The sequence below is a fragment of the Lithobates pipiens genome, unplaced genomic scaffold (genome assembly GCF_037356315.1).
Source record: "Lithobates pipiens isolate NorthernLeopardFrog02 unplaced genomic scaffold, aLitPip1_a1.2 Scaffold_8, whole genome shotgun sequence".
In the NCBI taxonomy this organism is placed as follows: Eukaryota; Metazoa; Chordata; class Amphibia; order Anura; family Ranidae; genus Lithobates; species Lithobates pipiens.
Genome location: NW_027507903.1, coordinates 617,065,019 through 617,088,105, shown reverse-complemented (window position 1 = coordinate 617,088,105; position 23,087 = coordinate 617,065,019). Strand labels below are relative to the sequence as shown.

General features: G+C 41.6%; 1 protein-coding gene across 2 annotated transcripts in view; it reads right to left on the bottom strand.

Moving 5' to 3' along the window:
• LOC143961416 (acetylcholine receptor subunit epsilon-like) overlaps nt 1-23,087 on the bottom strand; it is a 93,495-nt gene that overhangs the window by 12,187 nt on the left and 58,221 nt on the right. For both annotated transcript variants that reach the window (XM_077470697.1, XM_077470698.1), the window contains exons 5-7: nt 7,054-7,209; nt 1,493-1,593; nt 1,173-1,373 (exon numbers count right to left, since the gene is read on the bottom strand). In XM_077470697.1, the coding sequence (XP_077326823.1) occupies nt 1,173-1,373; nt 1,493-1,593; nt 7,054-7,209 (458 nt within the window). The remainder of the gene's footprint in view (nt 1-1,172; nt 1,374-1,492; nt 1,594-7,053; nt 7,210-23,087) is intronic.

Sequence of the window (23,087 nt, the reverse complement as noted above, 5' to 3'; positions counted from 1 at the left end):
TATTCTATAATATTCGCCAACATTATAGAAACTGATGGGGGGCACCAGAGATCTGCCAGGATGAGTCATCCACCCCTGAACTCTTGTAATCCTGACCCAGTTACAAACTCTTCATGTAACATGAGTCAGAGTATAGTTTACCTACTCTCACTACTAATAGCACACACTAGAGGGTGTTACACCTGCTATTTGCAGAACTCAAGGATTTGTCATGGCAGAAGCTCCTCCCTTATCAGACAGCTCAGTATTTCTTTCAGAAGCTTTATCTGCTGTGGTTTCTCTATAAAACCTGTCGTTCTAGAAAATCCTCTATCATGTGTTTATTTTTTTATTTGTACAACAAAGTTTGAATGTTCAAAAACAAACAAACAGATAAAACAACTATTTAAAGATGTATATAACCTAAACTAAAATTAAATTGTGTGAAAACAGTTATTCTACTATGCATCTAATGGTTTGGGGACACCTGACCATGACACCCATATGAGCTTGTTGGGCATCTCATTCTAAAACCATGGCGATTATGACCAATATAAAGCTGGCCTCCCCCTTGGGGTTAGAGTATAACAGTCTCCATTCTTCTGGGAAGACTTTAAAGATTTTGGAGTGTGTCTGTGGGATTAGTGGCCATTTAACCGAAATAGCATTTGTGAGGTCAAGTACTGGCTATATCCCCCTATCAGCAGGCCAGCATTAATATGGAATTGGCCTCTCATTGTTGCTACAGCAGCCTCCACAGGTTGGGTACTGATATTGGAGAAAACCTGGCTCCCAATTGGCATTACAATTTATAACAAAGGTGTTCTGTAGGTTTGAGGTTAGGGCTTTGAGGACCACTCAGGTTCCTCCATACCAAACTTATGAAGCTATCCCATAAGCTGGAGCAAAGTTATGCTGAAAAACCGTAAAGGTCTTTCCTCACATTGTTGGCATAAGTTTAGAAGTGTACAAAACTAAAATGTTGTAGTAATAATACAGGACCCTTCACTGGAAACACCTGAACGCAATAATTTGGAGGGGATGTTGGCAATACTAGTGTATTTTCCTCCTATTTCAAAGGGTCTCCTCGTTTCTCTTTTGATGACCTGAGAACCTTGCCACTGAATTTTATGAGCTGTATTTTTGCCACACATTGCTTACTCCATCTCACCTCAACCTGATGATTATCTCACCTTTGGCTGGCAGGAAATAAACCAACACTACCAGGGAGGAGATGAGGACGCAGGGTACGATGATGTTGACAATGTAGAAAAGAGGCTTCCTTTGAATAATAAGCCCAAAATTAATCTCTTGATACTGAAGGTCGTCCTCCGTATAGCGATGATTCACATTCTTCCACGCAGGGCAGTGCTTTATTGCCCATTCACCATTTTCTGAATGTGGAAGGAGGCGGTAGTGCAAGACACAAAATAAAGTTAGTGGATAGACAACCATTGGTGGCAACTTGAGGAATAATGGTGGAAGATGGGAAAAGAAAATAGTGTTGCATTACCTGTGAAAGCCTCAGGGTCAATGTCCACCCGCTCCAACAGCTCCCCGTTCTCCGCAACAGACAAAAGAAGAGTGAGTTCTTTCGCATTGTATGTTTTTGATCTACGAGGAGGGGGCGTCCATTAGGTTTGTGAAGAAATACACAATGTTGTTTCTACAAATTAATGCATTCTGTTATCTGTTTTTACCTAAAATGCTTTGTGTGTTACAAGTGTAAGCTCCTCTGGCTCAGAGACTGATGTGACTCACTCAGTATTCTCTGTACAGTACTGCAGCACATGTCAGAGACGGGACTTTAGAGTGTGCATTTTTTTATTTAAAATGTTGCAAACATACAGCTTGTTATTAAAGACATTTACATATATACAAAAAAAAAAAAAAAAATTTTTATATATATACACAAATGAACAAAAACAAACAAGCTGACATCAGCAAATTACAGAAAAGAAAACTTCTTAAAAAAAAAAAAAAAAAACATTAAACCTTGATCCCATGCATGCAGACTTTTTCCAATAATCTGAAAATCTAAGGGACGTGAAAGGATAGAAATTAAAAGCCACACACTGACCCAGAGACTGACAGACAGCAGCTACAGAGGCCCAACATTCCTCCACATCTTTGTCCAGGCCTTAGACCGCCACCTGTCCTCAAGACCCCGGATCTTACAAACCTCACCTAGAATATTGTGCACCACCCCGACAAGAAGGACTTTTTTCCCAGTGGAAACCTGACACTTTGCATTCCATGTGTAGTAACGGACTACTAAGCTAACTAGAAAAAGTGTCTCAAAATCAAAATCCCAGTGAGTTTCAAAGGCCCTGTATGACCAAGCGGGAAAGGAAAGGGATACCCAGAGCCCCACCCACCCACTTATAGACTTCTATATTGAAGGGGCACTGAAGCAAAAAATGGTCCATCGTCTCCGCCACCTCACCACACTGCATTCTTTGACAACCATGGTTTTCCACAGAGTGATGCTTCAGGTTGCCCTTCACATAGAGTATGCCAAGGGATGAGCACCAGGCTAAATCCTGAAACTTTAAAGGGATTCTCTCCAGATTAATCAAAAGCAGACCCTCCCTCATAACAGAGCCAGGGCAATCCCTCAAGGTGAATGGCTTGCTAAAGACAGATTCAACAACCCTCCATATAGGACTTTCCAAGGAAGAGACTTAATTTCCTCCACCATCACTCACCAATGCCGGAGCATTTTCAGGCACGGGACAACATAAGCTGGGAGCTTACCATGTCAGACTCTCAGGCTTTTCATGGGCCTACCATTGTCCCAACGTTGCAGAAAAGGCCTAAACCAGGACACCAAAAACCAAACCAAAAACACCAACACAAAAACACAAGCCCACAAGCAGAGAATCACAGTGGTGGTATGGGGCCCTTTAAATTCCCAAGTAGGGTTTTAGTTGGGAATTTAAGGCCCCATACCAGCACTGTGATTCTCTGCCCTAATATTGCACTTTCTACTGCCCCTTTCTGCCAGACTAACCTACTTTATACATTTTTAACAACCTCCTTATGCAACTATTTTTAGATATTTGCTTATTTAAGCATTGATATTGACACAACTGGGTCTCCTATATCTTATGGATGAAGCACATATGGACTATGCCATCCATCAAGGGAACTGGCAACAATTGGTCGTGTGATGACTATTTTGTTTAACTCTGATTTTATGTATGTGGTTGTCCATATACTTTGAGGTATGTAGTATCACTCAATCAAGGTCATATACACTCTATAGCTGCGTACACACGGGCGGACTGTCTGGCCAACTAAGTCCGTCAGACAATCTGACGGACAGTCCGTTCTACTTTCGAATGAACGGACTTGACCACACACGATGAACAAACAGTCCGTTGAAAGCTTGCGCGATGACGTGTACAGCACGTACGACGGGACTAGAAAGAGGACGTCCAATACACAGCAATGCAACCTTTCTCCGTGTAAATCCTTTCTGAGCATGCTCCATACTTAGTCCGTCCAACTTGCCTACTCACGAGCAGACTGTCCGCTGAAACCAAAGTTGGACGGACAATATTACGGAAATTCCGAAAGACTTAGTCCGCCAGACTGTCCGCTGAAAAAGTACGCTGAAGCCCACACACGAGCGGACTGTCCGCTGAAATGTGTTTCAGCGGACTAAGTTGGACAGACAGTCCGCCCGTGTGTACACGGCTTAACATAGTCACACAATATGGAAAATGGTAATTGTATATCTTTTATTGTAGAGCTCAGCTGTAGTTCTCTTCCTGAAGAAGCGGGCAGCAACCCATAAAATGCACCTGCGTCGAAGTCGCAGTGAGCCACTCATCACCTGGCTTTAGCTGTTTTGTTGACGGAAATATATAGAGCATTATAACACACATTTGCTTTTTTGTTTTGCCTTAATTATGTATCTTTATGTTTTGTGTACATGTTTTTAAACTTTTGTATAATAAATTTTTGACATTTTATATTAGTGGTAACTTTAAAGACATGTCATAAGCATAGGCCTCAACCCTCAGAGGAGGCTCACCAAGAATGCCCAAAGGCACTCCACATAACGGTCTGCTTTTTAACATAGGGATGAATTGCAAATGCGTACAGTAGAGGGCTCAAAGGACACCTCTGGAGCACACCTGAGCCAACCTAAAAGGGCCGTCCAATCCAACCATTCACATACATAAAGCTTTCAGCCCCCCTGTATAAGGTCTTCAACCAATCGATAAAGCCCCCCTCCAGACCATACTTGCCAAGAAGTAGCCATAGGTACTCATGATTGAACCAATCAAAAGCTTTAGCCTGAATGAATGCCAGCAGAAACTTTCACCAGCCTGAAGCCTGGCACCATTCCAGAGCTCCCAGACAGCTAGCACCACAAAAAAAGTGCTTCTACCCTAAACTGAACAGTGTTGATGGCCATAAAGTAAATTGCTTGCTACAGAAAATAAAAGACAAGAAAAAGATTTTTGCCAGTATCTTCCTATTGACATTGAGAAGGCTAATGGGCCACCAATTCTCTAAGAATCTTTACCCTTTGACAGACTATTTACTGCAAATTGCCACATGGAGGGTGAGAGTGAACCCTCTCAGATTAAAAATTAAAAACCTCCACCTAATATGGGGCCAGAGTAAACTTAAAGTGCTTATACATTTTGGCTGTCAATCCATCTGGCCCAGGCGACTTTTTAATGGCAAGCTTATCAATAACCTTAACCACCTCATCTGCCGTGATGTCTTCTGTCAAACTCACAAGAGAACTGCTATTTTCCAGTCCTGGAGTAGAATCCAGAAAACTTGACATGCCAGCCTGATCAAGGTCTCTCCTACCCAGGAGGTCAGCATAATATGACCTGGCGGTTTCCAGGATTTCCGACTTTGTCAAGGAACCTTTACTGTCAACCAGGCCTACAACTGATTTAACTGCGCTACCTTGTTTGCAATTCTGGTAAGGGTTGAGTGAGTGATATTTCCCACAATCCCTTTCTGGAACCAAAGAGGCATGCCTGTCATACTTACACTTCCAGAATAAGAGTTTAACCTCAGAGGTTATCCCCAGATCTCCATTATTGGAGAGAAGCCTAATAAATTTCCTCTGCAGACGCTGGTAGGTGACATACTTCAGGCTGTTTATGTCTTCCTATGACCTTAAAAACCCAACGATTCTTCGTTTTGTAATCTCCCACCACTTTCACTTACTGCTGCAAAAGTCCATGATCAATACCTGTGCCCAAAAAAAAAAATCCTATCTATTCTACTCTGACTACTACCTCTCTGAAAAGTGAAACCTATGTCGTCTGGGCAGCAATGGATATACACTTCAACCAGACCTGCCTGTCTAGCTACTTCATTCAAAACAAGCCTCTCAAAATCACCACTTAAGACAACTTGTTGGGCTGTAAAAAAAAAAAGGTTTGATCTTCATGAAGAGGCATTTCCTATCCCACTTTGTCCGGGCCCATAGATGTTGAGGTTCTGCTCCCCCCCATGGAGATGTCCAAGACCAAGCATCTCCCCATTTCTACCTCAATAATCCACCACAAGAGACCAGAAGGAAGGGCCACTCCCCCACTCCTTCGCCAGATGAATATCAGCCAAGCTAAACAACCTGGTCTCTTGCAAAAGAAAATATCAGCATCAAACCTGCTTAGCAGAAATAAGGCCATGTTACGAGCACTTACAGATTTTATGATGCTCGACATTAATGATCGCCACCTTCAAAGGAGTGGAAACCGCCATCAGGATGATTGAGGTACACATTTCTTAGCCTGCTTACCCCGCTCTCTACTTGGAGACCCTACACTTCAATATTCCTTGTAATTATACTTCTATAGACATCACAGACTCCTCACCAGGTGAAAAATTAACCTCCACCTCAGAAAACACCTAAAATGGATTTGACAACTCCACCCTCACTGTTTTAGGAGCACTTCTTCCTCCTCCTCTTACCTATTTTCCTTTTAGCCTCCAACCAGTCCATTACCTCACTTGACAATCCTGACAGCAGAATCCCCTCCCCCCCAGGACATCTTCAGCCCAAACTACTCCATTTATGCCTCTCCCCGCCTTCCACATCATTCACCTCGCAAGCAGAAGGAAGGGCCAAATTGTAATGGCTAGACCAGTTTTTCTCAACTCCAGTCCTCAAGGCACCCCAACTGGTATAATTTTCAGGCTTCCCATTATTTTGCACAGGTGATTTGATCAGTTTCACTGCCTTAGTAATTACCACAGCCGTTTCATCTGAGGGGAATCCTGAAAACATGAGCTGTTGGGGTGCCTTGAGGACTGGAGTTGAGAAACACTGGGCTAGACAACAGAGCACTTCAAAACTGAAGCTCTTGCAGGATGTTTCTGGTCTGCAGTGGTCAGGACCTACCAAAGGTTATCCAAGGAAGAAAAACTGACAAACTGGCGACAGGGTCATGGGCAGCCAAGGCTCATTGATACATGTGGGGAGCGAAGGCTGGGCTGAGTAGTTTGATCCAATAGAAGAGCTATTGTAGCTCATATTGCTAAAAAAGTGAATGCTGGTTCTGATAGAAATGTGTCAGAACACACAGAGCATTGCTGTTTGTTGTGTATGGGGCAGCGTAGCTGTAGACCAGTCAGGGTGCCCATGCTGACCCGCGATCACAGCCACAAACATCTACAATGGGCATATCAGCATTAGATCTGGACCACAGAGCAATGGAAGAAGGTAACTGGTCTGATGAATCACATTTTCTTTTACATCATGTGGATGGCATGGTGCGTGTGTGTTGCTTACCTAGGGAAGACATGGCACCAGGATGCACTATGGAAGAAGACAAACTGGCAGAGGTAGTGTAATGCTATTGACAACTTGGTAACAGATACAATAGCATACCTTCAAAGGTCTACTGCAGTCCATGCCTCAAAAGGTCAAGGCTGTTTTGGAGGCAAATAGGAAACCTACTTAATATTAGGTGAGTGGTCACAATGTTATGACTGATCATACCCATGGTGGAGGCATTGTAATGTAATCTCCTCTGGTGCAGAAATGTCCCTGGCTCAACGGTCTACAAAGTACAAACATTGATTGCTCACCTGAACACCAGTGTGCAGTTCTGCCAATCAAAAGGGAAGTAGGTGACCACCACAGGGCACGCACTCCTGAAGATGGCCGGCGGGAGCCAAGATATGTAGCCGGTGTTATGGACCAGGACGTTGGCGTAATATGCTACTTCAAACTGGCCATCCACGCTGAAAGACAATATATAGGGCAGTTATAGAGCAGGGTGGTGCCTTTTCAGAGAATAAATTTGCTTTTCAAATCTTTTAGATTTATATGAGGTTATAAACAGCTTAATACATTTATGCAAACTATCCTTCCTACGTAGTAGTGATGTACATTTTCTAGTACTTTAGTGCTCAGTGTAACCCTAACATTAACCCCCCTTGTAACCCTAACACCAACCCCTCTTGTAACCCTAACACTATAACCCTTCTTGTAACTCTAATACTAACCCTCCTTGTAACCCTAACACTAGAAGAAAAATAAGAAAAAAAGGGAGGGCGCACCGACCTAGTGCATTACCAATATAAAGGTTTTATTATTGTAGCGGCCATAACCCTTTGTAGGGCGGTCTTGACTTATTGGGCTTACCAGTTACTTTCGCTTGGCTTGTTCTTCCACGTCTAGGGGTTTCCAGGGTTGATACCCAACAACTTGGACGCTGACACCAATAAAGTCCTTTTGAAAGCTTTTATTTTGCAGGGGTAACATCCAATAACACAGTCTCATGTAGGAACAGAGGGCAAGGGCGAAGAACTCAGGCACCTTGAACTGCAGACATAACAAAGTCTCTAATACCACCCAGAGAGTAGCCACTCACAGATGGGCACTTCAAGGCTGAACAGATCTCTAGCCACAGATCATGGCAATTAGCACGTTGATTCAGAACTTGTCAAATCCTCTGAACATGTACAATTTAAAACTGAAAGTGAACAGGAACCTTTTTCCTCAGTACCTGGAACGTTCTCGGTCTTCTAGAAAGTACTGGAAAAAGCGTGGATTCGTCAATGTCCTTCCCAACTCAGTAACCAGGCACTTCTTAGGATGCCACTTGTCAGCCCTCCTCCAAAGAGTCCTCTCCCGGTCACTTTCACGAGCTGTGGTGCCCCTCCAAGCCGAGAGCACACCCGGACACCTTGAATCCTCCCTCAGTTACTGCGCCTCAGACCATCCGGTTCCGAGACTCAGGAACAGACGGACAAAACATTTTTTCGTGTTGCGCTGCTGGGTTATGTATATCCAGGATGGGGGGAGGCTTATGGGAAAGGGAGGGGGGGAAATGGGATGGGGGGATAAGGGGTATATGCTGTGGCTTTGGTATATAGCAGTATTAGGGTTGGTTTCGAATCTGCTGCTCCACAGAATTCTGCAGTTTTTAATAAGTATGGCAGATAGTAGTCAATAGGTAACTGTGCAGGTTTTGATAAAAATAATAGGTTATAGCCAATAGTCAACAGTTTATATAAAAATAGTTAGTTATAGCCATAGGGAAAAGAGGATTTCTTAGCGCAAGCAGGTAGGCAGCATGTTCAAGGGTAGAAGGCACCTTTAACCACTTTCAGACCGGACCAATTTGCTGGTCAAAGACCAGACCACTTTTTGCGATTCGGCACTGCGCCGCTTTAACTGACAATTGCGCAATCGTGCGACGTGGCTCCCAAACAAAATTGACGTCCTTTTTTTCCCACAAATAGAGCTTTCTTTTGGTGGTATTTGATCACCCCTGCGGTTTTTATTTTTTGCGCTATAAACAAAAATAGAGCGACAATTTTGAAAGAAACGCATTATTTTTTACTTTTTGTTATAATAAATATCCCCCAAAAATATATAAAAAAACATTTTTTTCCCTCAATTTAGGCCGATACGTATTCTTCTACATATTTTTGGTAAAAAAAAATCGCAATAAGCGATTATTGATTGGTTTGCGCAAAAGTTATAGCGTTTACAAAATAGGGATAGTTTTATAGCATTTTTATTAATAATTTTTTATTATTTTTTTTTTTACTAGTAATGGCGGCGATCTGCGATTTTTATTGTGACTGCGACATTGTCGGGGACCCATCGGACATTTTTGACACATTTTTGGGACCATTGTCATTTATACAGTAATCACTGCTATATAAATGCAGTGATTCCTGTGTAAATGACACTGGCAGTGAAAGGGTTAACCAGTGGGTGGCAGTGTAGGGGTTAAGTGTTCCTAGGGGTGTGTTACTAACTGTGAGGGGGTTGGGCTTTCATTTAGTGTACACTGATCTCTGCTCCAATCACATGGAGCAGAGATCAGCGTCACTAGTTGCTAGGCAGAATGGGAAAATGTTGTTTATACAGCATTTCCTCCATTCCGCCGCTCCGCGAGACGATCGCGGGGATGCCCGCGGCGATCGAGTCCACGGGTCCCGCGACCGGACTCACGGGGGTCCCGACCAGCGCGGGAGCGCGCCGCCGGCGGCGCGCTCCCGATGGCACGGCGGCAACGAATATTGGACGTACATCTACGCCAATATGCCTGCCCGTGCCATGCTGTCGACGTACATCGTCGTGCGCTGGTCGGGAAGTGGTTAAGAGATATACAAACAGAAGACAAAAAACAGCGCCAACCTAAGTGCAGTATTTCAGATCACAGGTATTTAATTGTAAAGTATTACAATCACTCTCTGTCAGAATGGTTCAGGCACATCACGTTTACGTGGAAAAGAAGTTTGTGGGGGACATCACAGGGCTCCCGGGGAGAAGCAGTCCTCTTTTTGCTGTTGGTTCCCGTCCGGTGGCGCTGGTGGTTCCCAGCGTCTCCGGCCCGATGTTGCAGTGTCACGGAAGTCAGCTAGTTGGTCGTACAGGGTCACGCTGTGATGACGTCATTGCACGCGTTCGGAGCATGCGTGCTCCTTCCTCAGGCATATCGACCACCATGTTGGAAGTGGTCAAATAGGGCAAGGGCGGTGTTGATTGGTCAGTATGGTTAGGGTACCTCCCCTCTGTGGGGCGGGGTTATGGCGGCCAGAGCCTGGTGTTGATAGGCTGTGTGTTACAGGCTGGCTGCGTGACAGGATATATGTGTACTTATGTGTAAGACATTGTTTGGAGAGAGTTTTTAGTATGAGAGCCTTTTAACCACTTAACAACCGCCCTATAGCTGAATGACGGCTACAGGGCGGTTTCTTAACTCTGGGAGGCCGTCATATGACGTCCTCCCTGAATCCCGCTCTCACGCGCCCCCCCTGGGGCGCGCACTCGAGAGCATCCGTGACCGCTCATAGCGGCCGTTTACCACGTGATCGCTCCATCAAATGACGGAGTGATCACTTGTAAACAAATCGGCGTCATGTGATGACGCCGGTTCCTCCCTCCCCCTCTCTGTACCGATCGGAACAGCGGAGGGGGAAGAGATCGGTGTCAGCAGCGATGTGGGCTGCATCTGCAGTGCCCACATCGCTGCTCACCGAAAATTAACCCCTCAATTCCCTGCCAATACTCTGCAATACCCTGCCATTACCCTGCATTACCCTGCAATACCCTGCAATACCCTGCAATACTCTGCATTACCCTGCATTACCCTGCAATACTCTGCAATACTCTGCATTACCCTGCAATACCCTGCAATACTCTGCATTACCCTGCATTACCCTGCAATACTCTGCATTACCCTGCATTACCCTGCAATACTCTGCAATACTCTGCATTACCCTGCAATACCCTGCAATACTCTGCATTACCCTGCAATACTCTGCATTACCCTGCAATACTCTGCATTACCCTGCAATACTCTGCAATACTCTGCAATACTCTGCAATACTCTGCAACACTCTGCAACACCCTGCAACACCCGCCAATACCCTGCAACACTCTGCAATGCTCTGCAACACCCGCCAATACCCTGCAACACTCTGCAATGCTCTGCAACACCCACCAATACCCTGCAATGCTCTGCAACACCCGCCAATACCGTGCAACACTCCGCAATGCTCTGCAACACCCTCCAATATCCTGCAATGCTCTGCAATGCAATACTCTGCAACGCCATACTCTGAGATACCCAGCCATACTCTGAGATACCCAGCCATACCCAGCCATAGTCGGTGATACCCTGCAATACCCAGCCATAGACACCCCCCCCCCCTCCCGCCGCCCTCCTGTGCTTCTACCGACTCGCCAATATGATCAAATCCAGAATCTTTTTTTTTTTTTTTTTTAAGGCTTCCCAGCTTAGAGGTGAGATGCGGGGTCATATTGACCCCATATCTCACTGTAAAGAGGACCTGTCATGCCATATTCCTATTACAAGGGATGTTTACATTCCTTGTAATAGGAATAAAAGTGATCAAAAAAATTATTTTTGGAGAAAAAAATGTCAAACTAAAATAAATAAAGTAAAATGAACAATAATTTTTTTATTTTTTTTAAAGCGCCCCTGTCCCCATGTGCTCGCCTGCAGAAGTGAACGCATGTAAGTCCCGCCCACATATGAAAACGGTGTTCAAACCACACATGTGAGGTATCGCTGCAAACGTTAGAGCAAGAGCAATAATTCTAGCCCTAGACCTCCTCTGTAACTCAAAACATATAACCAGTAAAAAAAAAAATCGTCGCCTATGGGGATTTTTAAGTAGCTACGTTTGGCGCCATTCCACGAGCGTGTGCAATTTTGAAGAGTGGCATGTTAGGTATCTATTTACTCGGTGTAACTTGATCTTTCACATTATGCAAAAATTGGGCTAACTTTACTGTGTTTTTTTTTTTAAGCACAAAACTGTTTTTTTTCCAAAAAAAAGCATTCGAAAAATTGCTGCGCAAACACCGTGCGAGATAAAAAGTTGCAACGACCACCATTGTATTCTCCAGGGTGTTTGCTAAAAAAAACATATATAATGTTTTGGGATTCTATGTAATTTTCTAGCAAATAAATGATGATTTTTACATGTAGGAGAGAAATGTCAGAATTGTCCTGGGTGCTCCAGAATGCCTGATGGCGCTCCCTGCATGTTGGGCCTCTGTATGTGGCCACACTGTGTAAAAGTCTCACACATGTGGTATCGCCGTACTCGGGAGTAATAGCAGAATGTGTTTTGGGGTGTAATTTGTGGTATGCATATGCTGTGTGAGAAATAAACTGATAATATGACAATTTTGTGAAAAAAAAAAAGAAAAGTAAAAAAAATCTTGATTTTGCAAAGAATTGTGGGAAAAAATTACAACTTCAAAAAACTCATCATGCCTCTTACTAAATACCTTGGAATGTCTTCTTTCCAAAAAGGGGTCATTTGGGGGGTATTTGTACTTTTCTGGCATGTTAGGGTCTCAAGAATTGAAATAGGTCGTCAGTACTTCAGGTGTGATCAATTTTCAGATATTGGCACCATAGCTTGTGGACTCTATAACTTTCACAAAGACCAAATAATATCCACCAATTTGTACTTATTTTTACCAAAGATATGTAGTAGTATAAATTTTGGCCAAAATTTATGAAGAAAAAATTACTAATCTGCTAGATTTTATAACAGAAACAAAGAAAAGTTCATTTTTTTACAGAATTTTCTGTATTTTTTCTTTTATAGCACAAAAAATAAAAAACCCAGCGGTGATTAAATACCACCAAAAGAAAGCTCCATTTGCGTGAAAAAAAGGACAAAAATTTCATATAGGTCCAGTGTTGCATGACTGAGTAATTGTCATTCAAAATGTGAGAGCACCGAAAGCTGAAAATTGGTCTGGTTATTAAGGGTGTTTAAGTGCCCAGTGGTCAAGTGGTTAAAGGACGGCATTTTGTGGAGAACAAAAAGTTTTATTTATAAATATATATAAAAAAAAGGATAATAAAAACAATAAATATGGATTTTAATGTCACGAGAACAAATGGGAAAAAAATGGATAAAAAAAATATATATATTTTTAAAAACAAAAGGATTTTGGCAAAGGAAAATAAAAATGTAAAAATAAAATAAAAATAAAAAATGGGAGAAAGAGCCACCAAGAATGTATTTCTTTGTGGGATATACAAAGATTGATAATCTAAAAAAAAAAAAAAATTATATTTTAGAAAGAAAAAAGGAAAACAAAAAGATTATATATGAAATAAGAGAAAATATATGAGGGAATATATGTATGGAAAATTATGTTAATAATTGATTTAATTGGTAATGGTAAAAAATTGATTGATAATGGTAAAAAATTGATATACACATATATGTATATATATGGGAGAAAAGAGGCACTTTTGATAGTAAACAAATGATGGATAATAAATAGGACCAGGTGATATATATATATATATATATATATATATATATATAGAGATATATATATATATATATATATATATATATATATATATATATATATAGAGATATATATATATATATATATATATATATATATATATATATATATATATAATAAGTAGGACCAGGTGATATATATATATAAAAAAAATGTTGAATGAAAATATATGAAAATAAAGTTCGTGAAAATAAGAATAAAAATAAAAATTAAAAATAAAAATAAAATTAGGATGAAAGGGGAGGGGGAAAATATACACTCATGTGCATAAAGAAGGAAAAGAAAAAAAAAAAAAGAAAAAGAGAAATAGAGAATGTATGGACTACATGCCCGGGATATATACTGTGTGCTTCAGTGCGCTCCTACATACAGGCGTCTGCGCATGTACACGTGTGCACACCTGTATAGAATCAGATATGAAATATGGACAGGAGGTTCTAAAAAAGCTCGTCGATCTTAATTATGTTTTATCCAAATGGATGTGTGGCTCTGCGTCAAGGGGGGGGGGGGGGGGGGGAACCAGAAAACAGAATGACGAACTGATGGGGGGGGGAGGTGGGGCCATAAGGGGACAAGGAAAGGGACGGGAGATGTGATAAGAAGGTATGGTGAACGAAGATTATGTATCTCTCGTAGTGGCATCCCAGGTTACACAACTGAGTTTATTTCTATTTCTTCGTTGAGGCCTCCAGGCGTAAGGGTGTCTAGCGTGTATATCCAGAAGCGTTTAAAACGCTCTGCGAGGGAGAAAGATCCAGGTACCTGTTCAATGGCCCATACCTGCATGCCCTCAGTGGAACCTTGGTGATGTTCCTTAAAATGTCCTGGGATGGTTAGATTGGAGTCTCCTTCCACTGATCTGCGATGCTCACCGAACCTCTTTCTCAGGGTTCGAGTGGTACGTCCAATGTAGAATAGATTGCAGGGGCAACGGATCGCATATACTACGAATTCTGAAGAGCAGTTGTAGAATTCTTTAAGTTGATATGTATTGCCCTTAGTGGTGAAGGATTTTTGACGATGGGGAATGAATTTACAGGTCAAACACTTCAGTTTTTTACATTGATACATGCCCTTCAGGGTAAGAAACGTCAAGGGTGGTCTAGATTTGTTGTTAGTTGTTTTCAGTTTACTCGGGGCGATGAAACTTTTTACATTTCGGGCTCTACGGTATGTGATCCTGGGGGTATTTGTAATGGAGGTTTTTAGTAAGGGGTCTTCCAGAAGGATACCCCAATGGTTTTGGAAAATCCTTTCCATTTTTTTTATGTTGAGAGTGATATTGGGTGATAAATCTGGTGATATGAGTTTGGGAATGGGCAGTCTGTTTGTTTGATATGGTTTTGTGTTGCTGGGGTAAGTCATGGGGTGTTTCTGACTGGGTGTCCAGGAATTTGGCAAAGGCTTCCTCTACTAGGGTGGAGGGATAGCCTTTGTCCTCAAATTTTCTTTTAAACAGGGTACCTTGCTCTATATAATCTGAATTGTGGGTGCAATTTCGTTTTAGACGATTGAATTGACTTTTTGGAATACTAGTAATCCACCTCGGGTGGTGGCAACTTTGGAAATGTAGATACGAGTGTCCTGCAGTGGGTTTGATGTGGTTTCTTGCGAAAATGCTTTTGTCAGTATGGCAAAGTTCAAGATCCAAGAAGGGTAAACTATCCGAACTGAATTCGAAAGAAAAAGATAGACCCAGATTATTGGCGTTACACTGGGATACAAAGTCATCTATGGGTGGTCCGGTACTGTCCCATATGATGATAATATCGTCTATGTAACGGCCTATGTAAATTATGTGTTCTGTATAGGGATTGTTGTTCCAGATGTATAGATGTTCCCAGAGGCCCATTGCCAGATTTGCATAGCTAGGCGCAAAATTAGCGCCCATAGCTGTCCCTTGGATTTGTAGATAGAATTTTTTATTGAAGGAAAAGTAATTGTGAGTAAGGCAGAAATTTGTGGAGTCTAGGATGAACTCTGCTTGTGCAGTTTTTAGGGATGGGTCTAGGGCTAGAAAATGTTTTACTGCTCGAAGGCCAACATCATGGGGGATTGATGTATATAGAGAATTGACATCCAAAGAAACCCACTGATAGGTGGGCTCCCAGGGGTAGGTTTTTAGAATGTCTAGCAAATGTGTACCATCACGTATGTAGGTTTGAAGATTTTGTGCCAAATTTTGCAAGAAATTATCAATATAGATGGAAAAAGAGCTGGTTATACTTTCCATTGCAGCTACAATAGGTCTACCTGGGGGATTTTCTGAATTTTTGTGTATTTTCGGGAGATGATAGAAGTATGGGGTGTTATAATATGTTTTGGATAAGAAGGAAGCTTCTGCTTTCGTGATAATTTGATCCCTAAGGGCTTGCTTTATAAGTGCTTCAGCTTCTAAAGAGAAGAGGGGGAGTGGGTCACTTTTTAAGGGTTTGTATGTATTTTTATCAGAAAGTAGTCTGTTGGCTTTGTTTATATAATCATCGTAATTCTGAATTACTACACCACCCCCTTTGTCTGCTGTTTTAATGACAATGGAGTTGTTTTTTGTTAAGTTCTGGAGGGCCCGAGTTTCTTGGGGACTGAGGTTGTTTTTATGACGCTGAAGGGAAGAGGTGGGGGTAGATTTACAAAGACGTTTTATATCTGCATATACAACCTGGTAGAAACTTTATATGTATGGGCCTTTGGCCTGGCTGGGGTTGAATATGGATTTTGGCCTAAATGGGGTGTGCTTCACTGGGGGGGGGAATCTAACTGATAATGTGTAACATAGGAAGTGTCTGAGAACATGGTAGTAGTGGCAGGGTCTTCATTCATATTGTATAATTCTTCCAAAATGGCTAAGCAAGGATCATCTTGATCTGCATTTGTTGTACACAGGGGGGAAATATTATTAACACTGGATTTTGTAGTATTGTTGGGATTTTCTTTATTGGATTTGATATTGAAGAAGCGTTTTACTGTAGGATTTCGTACAAATTTATTTAGATCCACAAATAAAGTAAAAGGGTTGGGATTTGTGGTAGGTGCAAAATTGAGTCCTTTATTTAACAGGGAGATCTCATCTGGAACCAGGGTATGTGAGGAGAGGTTGTAAATTTTTATAGTTTGGCAAACTTTTCTTTGGGTTTTGTTTCTTCTACCCCCTCTTCTGCCTCGTCTAGTTTTCTTTTTTGTGCAGGTTGAGGGGTTAGGACTAAAAAAGACTGATCATCAGTTAGTGTGGAGAAGTCGAGAGGATGGTTACTAAGTAATTGGGAATGGGTTTTTTGCTGAACAACTGTAATGTTATCGTCCTGTGTACCTTGGAGAGATTGTTCTGTAGGGGGTTGTGGGGTTGTTATGCTTGAAGTAACCTGATTGTTCTTTTTTGTGTGTCCTGTAGGGATGCTTTTATCTCTAATAGAATTATTTTTGTTTCCGTTTTTATTTAGGTTGGGAATGTTTACTGAATTGTTGTCAGCTGCACTGTCAGTAGGAGTCGTGGTGTATTTTTTATTCTGTGTGATTTGGATATTTCTTTTTGGTTTTCTGTACCGTTTAGGTTTTGGTTGTAAAATGTGGGAGCTATTTTCCCTTGTGGGCTCTGAGCAGTGGACTAATCTGTGCTCGGTTGATTGGTTGTTCTGTTTTGAGTGTGGATGTTGAGAGGGGTGTGCGACTGGGTGATATGTTTTGAAGGGCCGAAAAGAAGGAGGGAATTGGATCTGCATTAGGAGCACTGGGGCAGAGTTTTTGGTTTTCCACTGGAAGACCCTTTTATTGTTATAGTCATCTACATCTCGTCTCATTTTTTGAAGTTTTATCTTTATCAGTTTTTCTTCATCTAGTTTTGTTTTTCTTTTTAGTATATCTAACCATGCACTATCTATTGTTTTTATTATCCTTTTTTTATATATATTTATAAATAAAACTTTTTATTCTCCACAAAATGCCATCCTTTAAAAGGCTTTCATAATAAAAACTCTCTACAAACAATGTCTTACACATAGGTACACATATATCCTGTCACACAGCCAGCCTCTAACACACAGCCTATCAACACCAGGCTCTGGCCGCAATAACCCCACCCCACAGAGGGGAGGTACCCTAGCCATTCTGACCAATCAACACCGCCCTTGCCCTATTTGACCACTTCCAACATGGTGGTCGATATGCCTGAGGAAGGAGAACGCATGCTCCGAACGCATGCAACGACGTCATCACAGCGCGACCCTGTATGACCAACTAGCTGACCTCAGTGACGCTGCGACACCGGGCCGGAGACGCTGGGAACCACCGGCGCCACCGGACGGGAACCAACAGCAAAAAGAGGACCGCCTCTCCCCGGGAGCCCTGTGATGTCCCCCACAAACTTCTTTTCCACGTAAACGTGATGTGCCTGAACCATTCTGACAGAGAGTGAGTGTATTACTTTACAATTAAATACCTGTGATCTGAAATACTGCACTTAGGTTGGCGCTGTTTTTTGTCTTCTGTTTGTATATCTCTTAAAGGAACAGACGGATCCCTACCCCAGAACAGTCGGGTCTATTGGGGGTAATCAACAGAAGCATGTTGTGGGATGTCGAACGCCCTGTGACCGGGACCCCTCACGGGGCTACCCCGGTCCTGGAAATAAGAACAGACCACACGGTCCTCACAAACTCCTCTCCTAAACACGTGACCTCAACATCTTAAGTACCCCTTCCCAGACTCCTCAGCGGGGCCCGGCACACCCACCCATTAATTCCTAGAAGGCTGATACCTAAAACATCCAACCAGGCCTGGTTCTGGCTTGCCATGTGCACCTCACTGTTCACATGACCAAGCAGAACTTCTAACACAGCCCAGCCAAACTGATGTCAAGGTTAACCTACATAATTAACCCTCAGAACCCCTACTGTTCTAAGGCAAAAACTAAATTTACACATGAATGACACGTCCAAAATGTCATCTGCTACATTATAAATATATAAAAGCAATGGTACTACTCACAAATGAGCATATATACAGGCTTTTCTCATCAATCGGACTTCATCCCTTAGCACCTGCAGGCAAGACCTGATGACAGGAGGATCAGATGGTACTCCAAACGGCTGACTCATTTCAGGGGCATACCCTTTTCTTCAGAGCCTAGGTCGGTGCGCCGTCTTTTTTTCCCTTTTTTTTCTTCTAGTTGTATGAACCATTGTACCGAGGAGGGCTGCAAGATCATAGACTTTGCCTTTACCAGAGAGTGGATCACACCACCCGTGTATAGCAAAACCCCGGAGCGCAGGAGATTATTATTGTTTTGTAACCCTAACACTAACCATACTTGTAACCCTAACACTAACCCTAGGGCCAGCCCTTGCTCAAATAAGTTCTAGTCTGTATGCTCCTCTTTTCTGCTCATAGCCATAGACTAACTATCCTGCACATAAAGATACTAGTGCCAAGAACCCACCACTAGAAACTCCTGCTGTTACTTATCCTCTTCTTCCACTGAAGATCTATGGTTGCTCTTGGACAATCAGAGCTCTCCTCAGAAAAACAAGCGTGAGACATTTGCTCATTCTTGAACCCACTGAGATTCACCATGGTCTTCAGTGTGAATCAGTCAATGAATAAAAGCAGAGCACTTGTGACTTACAATTTCTGCTCTTCTGGCTGTTCACCTCAAGATTTGCTAGCAAAATGGTAAACCCCTAAATCTGGCAACAAATGCTTTTGATGGTCCGAGGCACTCATGGTTGCCACCAAGGCAAGGCCCTATCGCAGCTTTTCAACCTTTTTAAACACAGAACAACCATTAAAAGAAATGTTCAGATCTCAGCGAACCTTATCGATAATTACCATATCTATAGCTCACGGTACATTAGTGTGGTGTGGCAGTGGGCAGAATGTTGCTGACATTGGTGGTTATTGGCAGAATGCCCTTCGCTTTGATGGCCATTGGGAAGAATGTCCCACATTGTTCGTCAGGGAGAAGAACACGCCTTACATTGGTGGCCATTGGGAAGAATGTCCCTGACATTGGTGGTTATTGACAAAATGCCTCTCCCTTACATCGGCGGCGAGTAGGAATAATGCCCCTTACATTGGCGGCCAGTGGGAAGAAAGCTCCTTACATTGGTGGTCAGTGGGAAGAATGCCCCTTACAGTGGTGGTTAGTGGGAAGAATGTCCCTGTGTTATGATATCAAGTGCTTGTATCCTGTAGACTGAGCAGATATGTGTGAATCTGCACAAAGAACATCAGACTAGACCAGGATAAATTCACCTTACGTTTTAAATTTACATCTTTACACTTATTATTTTTTCTACTAGGAGCCTGCAAAGCATTGCACCCATGATCAGAAGATTGCAGGTGCAATGCAGGTCTCTTGCAGACTGTGAATGTAAGCTGTACCCTATACAGGCAGGGAGTTACACAATGACAGGAAGAAAAAATGCACTACCTAGAGCAGTGTTTCTCAACTCCAGTCCTCAAGGCACCCCAACATGTTTTCAGGATTTCCCTCATGTGAAACGGCTGTGGTAATTACTAACTCTAATGTAAAAATGCATAAAAAGTAAAGGAGAAGGCCTTCAAAAAATACAAGGTTGAGGGATCATCATCAGCATTCAGATTTTATAAAGAATGCAACAATAAATGTAAGGGTGCAATTAGGGCAGCTAAGATAGAACACGAAAGTCACATAGCACAGGAGAGCAAAAAAAAAAAATCCCAAGAAATTCTTTAAGTGTGTAAACAGTAAAAAAGGGAGGACAGACCATATTGGCCCCATAAATGAGGAAGGACATCTGGTTACAAAGGATGGGGAGATGGCGAAGGTATTGAATTTATTCTTCTCCTCAGTCTACACGAGGGAATCAGGGGGCTTCAATAACCAAAATTGCAGTGTTTATCCTTATGACACATGACAGGAAGCACCTCCATGGTTAACAGAGAACAGGATTAAAATTAGATTTGGGAAACTTAATATTAATAAATCACCGGGGCCAGGTGGCTTGCACCCGAGGGTACTTAGGAACTCAGTCAAGTAATTGCCAGACCATTGTTCCTAATTTTTACTAACAGTCTACTGACTGGAATGGTACCAGCTGATTGGAGAAAAGCCATTGTAGCACCAATATTTAAAAAGTGTCCAAAATACATCCCTGGGAATTATAGACCAGTTATCCTAACATCAATAGTATGCAAGCTCTTGGAGGGGAGGGGATCATAAGGAACTATATACAAGATTTTAGTAATGAGAACAGTATCATTAGCAGTAATTAGCATGGATTCATGAACATTTGTTCTTGCCAAACCAATATATTAACCTTCTATGAGGAAGTGAGTTGCCATCTAGATAAAGGAAGGCCCTTAGACATGGTGTATCTGGATTTTGCAAAAGCATTTGACACAGTTCACCATAAATATATACTGTACAAAATAAGGTCTGTTGGCATGGATCATAGGGTGAGTACATGGATTGAAACCTGGCTACAAGGGTGAGTTCAGAGGGTGGTGATAAATGGGGAGAACTCAGAATGGTCAGGGGTTGGTAGTGGGGTTGGCAGTGGGCATGTTAGGGTCTCAAGAATTGAAATAGGCCGTCAGTACTTCAGGTGTGATCAATTTTCAGATATTGGCACCATAGCTTGTGGACTCTATAACTTTCACAAAGACCAAATAATATCCACCAATTTGTACTTATTTTTACCAAAGATATGTAGTAGTATAAATTTTGGCCAAAATTTATGAAGAAAAAATTACTAATCTGCTAAATTTTATAACAGAAACAAAGAAAATTTCATTTTTTTACAGAATTTTCTGTATTTTTTCTTTTATAGCACAAAAAATAAAAAACCCAGCGGTGATTAAATACCACCAAAAGAAAGCTCCATTTGTGTGAAAAAAAAAGGACAAAAATTTCATATAGGTCCAGTGTTGCATGACTGAGTAATTGTCATTCAAAATGTGAGAGCACCGAAAGCTGAAAATTGGTCTGGTTATTAAGGGTGTTTAAGTGCCCAGTGGTCAAGTGGTTAAAGGACGGCATTTTGTGGAGAATAAGATTTTTTATTTATAAATATATATAAAAAAAAAAGGATAATAAAAACAATAAATATGGATTTTAATGTCGCGAGAACAAATGGGAAAAAATAAAAAATATATTTTTAAAAACAAAAGGATTTTGGCAAAGGAAAATAAAAATGTAAAAATAAAATAAAAATAAAAAATGTGAGAAAGAGCCTCCAAGAATGTATTTCTTTGTGGGATATACAAAGATTGATAATCTAAAATTTTTTTTTTATATTTTAGAAAGAAAAAAGGAAAACAAAAAGATTATATATGAAATATGAATGGAAAATGATGTTAATAATTGATTTAATTGGTAATGGTAAAAAATTGATTGATAATGGTAAAAAATTGAAATACACATATATGTATATATATGGGAGAAAAGAGGCACTTTTGATAGTAAACAAATGATGGATAATAAATAGGACCAGGTGATATATATATAAAAAAATGTTGAATGAAAATATATGAAAATAAAGTTGGTGAAAATAAGAATAAAAATAAAAATAAAATTAGGATGAAAGGGGGGAGGGGGAAAATATACACTCATGTGCATAAACAAGGAAAAGAAAAAAAAAGAAAAAAAGAAAAAGAGAAATAGAGAATGTATGGAATACATGCCTGGGATATATACTGTGTGCTTCAGTGCGCTCCTACATACAGGCATCTGCGCATGTACACGTGTGCACACCTGTATAGAATCAGATATGAAATATGGACAGGAGGTTCTAAAAAAGCACGTCGATCTTAATTATGTTTTATCCAAATGGATGTGTGACTCTGCGTCAAGGGGGGGGGGAACCAGAAAACAGAATGACGAACTGATGGGGGGGGGCAGGTGGGGCCATAAGGGGACAAGGAAAGGGACGGGAGATGTGATAAGAAGGTATGGTGAACGAAGATTATGTATCTCTCGTAGTGGCATCCCAGGTTACACAACTGAGTTTATTTCTATTCGTTGAGGCCTCCAGGCGTAAGGGTGTCTAGCGTGTATATCCAGAAGGTTTCTCTCTCGCAGAGACGTTTAAAACGCTCTGCGAGGGAGAAAGATCCAGGTACCTGTTCAATGGCCCATACCTGCATGCCCTCAGTGGAACCTTGGTGATGTTCCTTAAAATGTCCTGGGATGGTTAGATTGGAGTCTCCTTCCACCGATCTGCGATGCTCACCGAACCTCTTTCTCAGGGTTCGAGTGGTACATCCAATGTAGAGTAGATTGCAGGGGCAACGGATCGCATATACTACGAATTCTGAAGAGCAGTTGTAGAATTCTTTAAGTTGATATGTATTGCCCTTAGTGGTGAAGGATTTTTGACGATAGTGAATGAATTTACAGGTCAAACACTTCAGTTTTTTACATTGATACATGCCCTTCAGGGTAAGAAACGTCCTGGGTGGTCTAGATTTGTTGTTAGTTGTTTTCAGTTTACTCGGGGCGATGAAACTTTTTACATTTCGGGCTCTATGGTATGTGATCCTGGGGGTATTTGTTATGGAGGTTTTTAGTAAGGGGTCTTCCAGAAAGATACCCCAATGGTTTTGGAAAATCCTTTCCATTTTTTTATGTTGAGAGTGATATTGGGTGATAAATCTGGTGATATGAGTTTGGGAATGGGCAGTCTGTTTGTTCGGTATGGTTTCGTGTTGCTGGGGTAAGTCATGGGGTGTTTCTGACTGGGTGTCCAGGAATTTGGCAAAGGCTTCCTACTAGGGTGGAGGGATAGCCTTTGTCCTCAAATTTTCTTTTAAACAG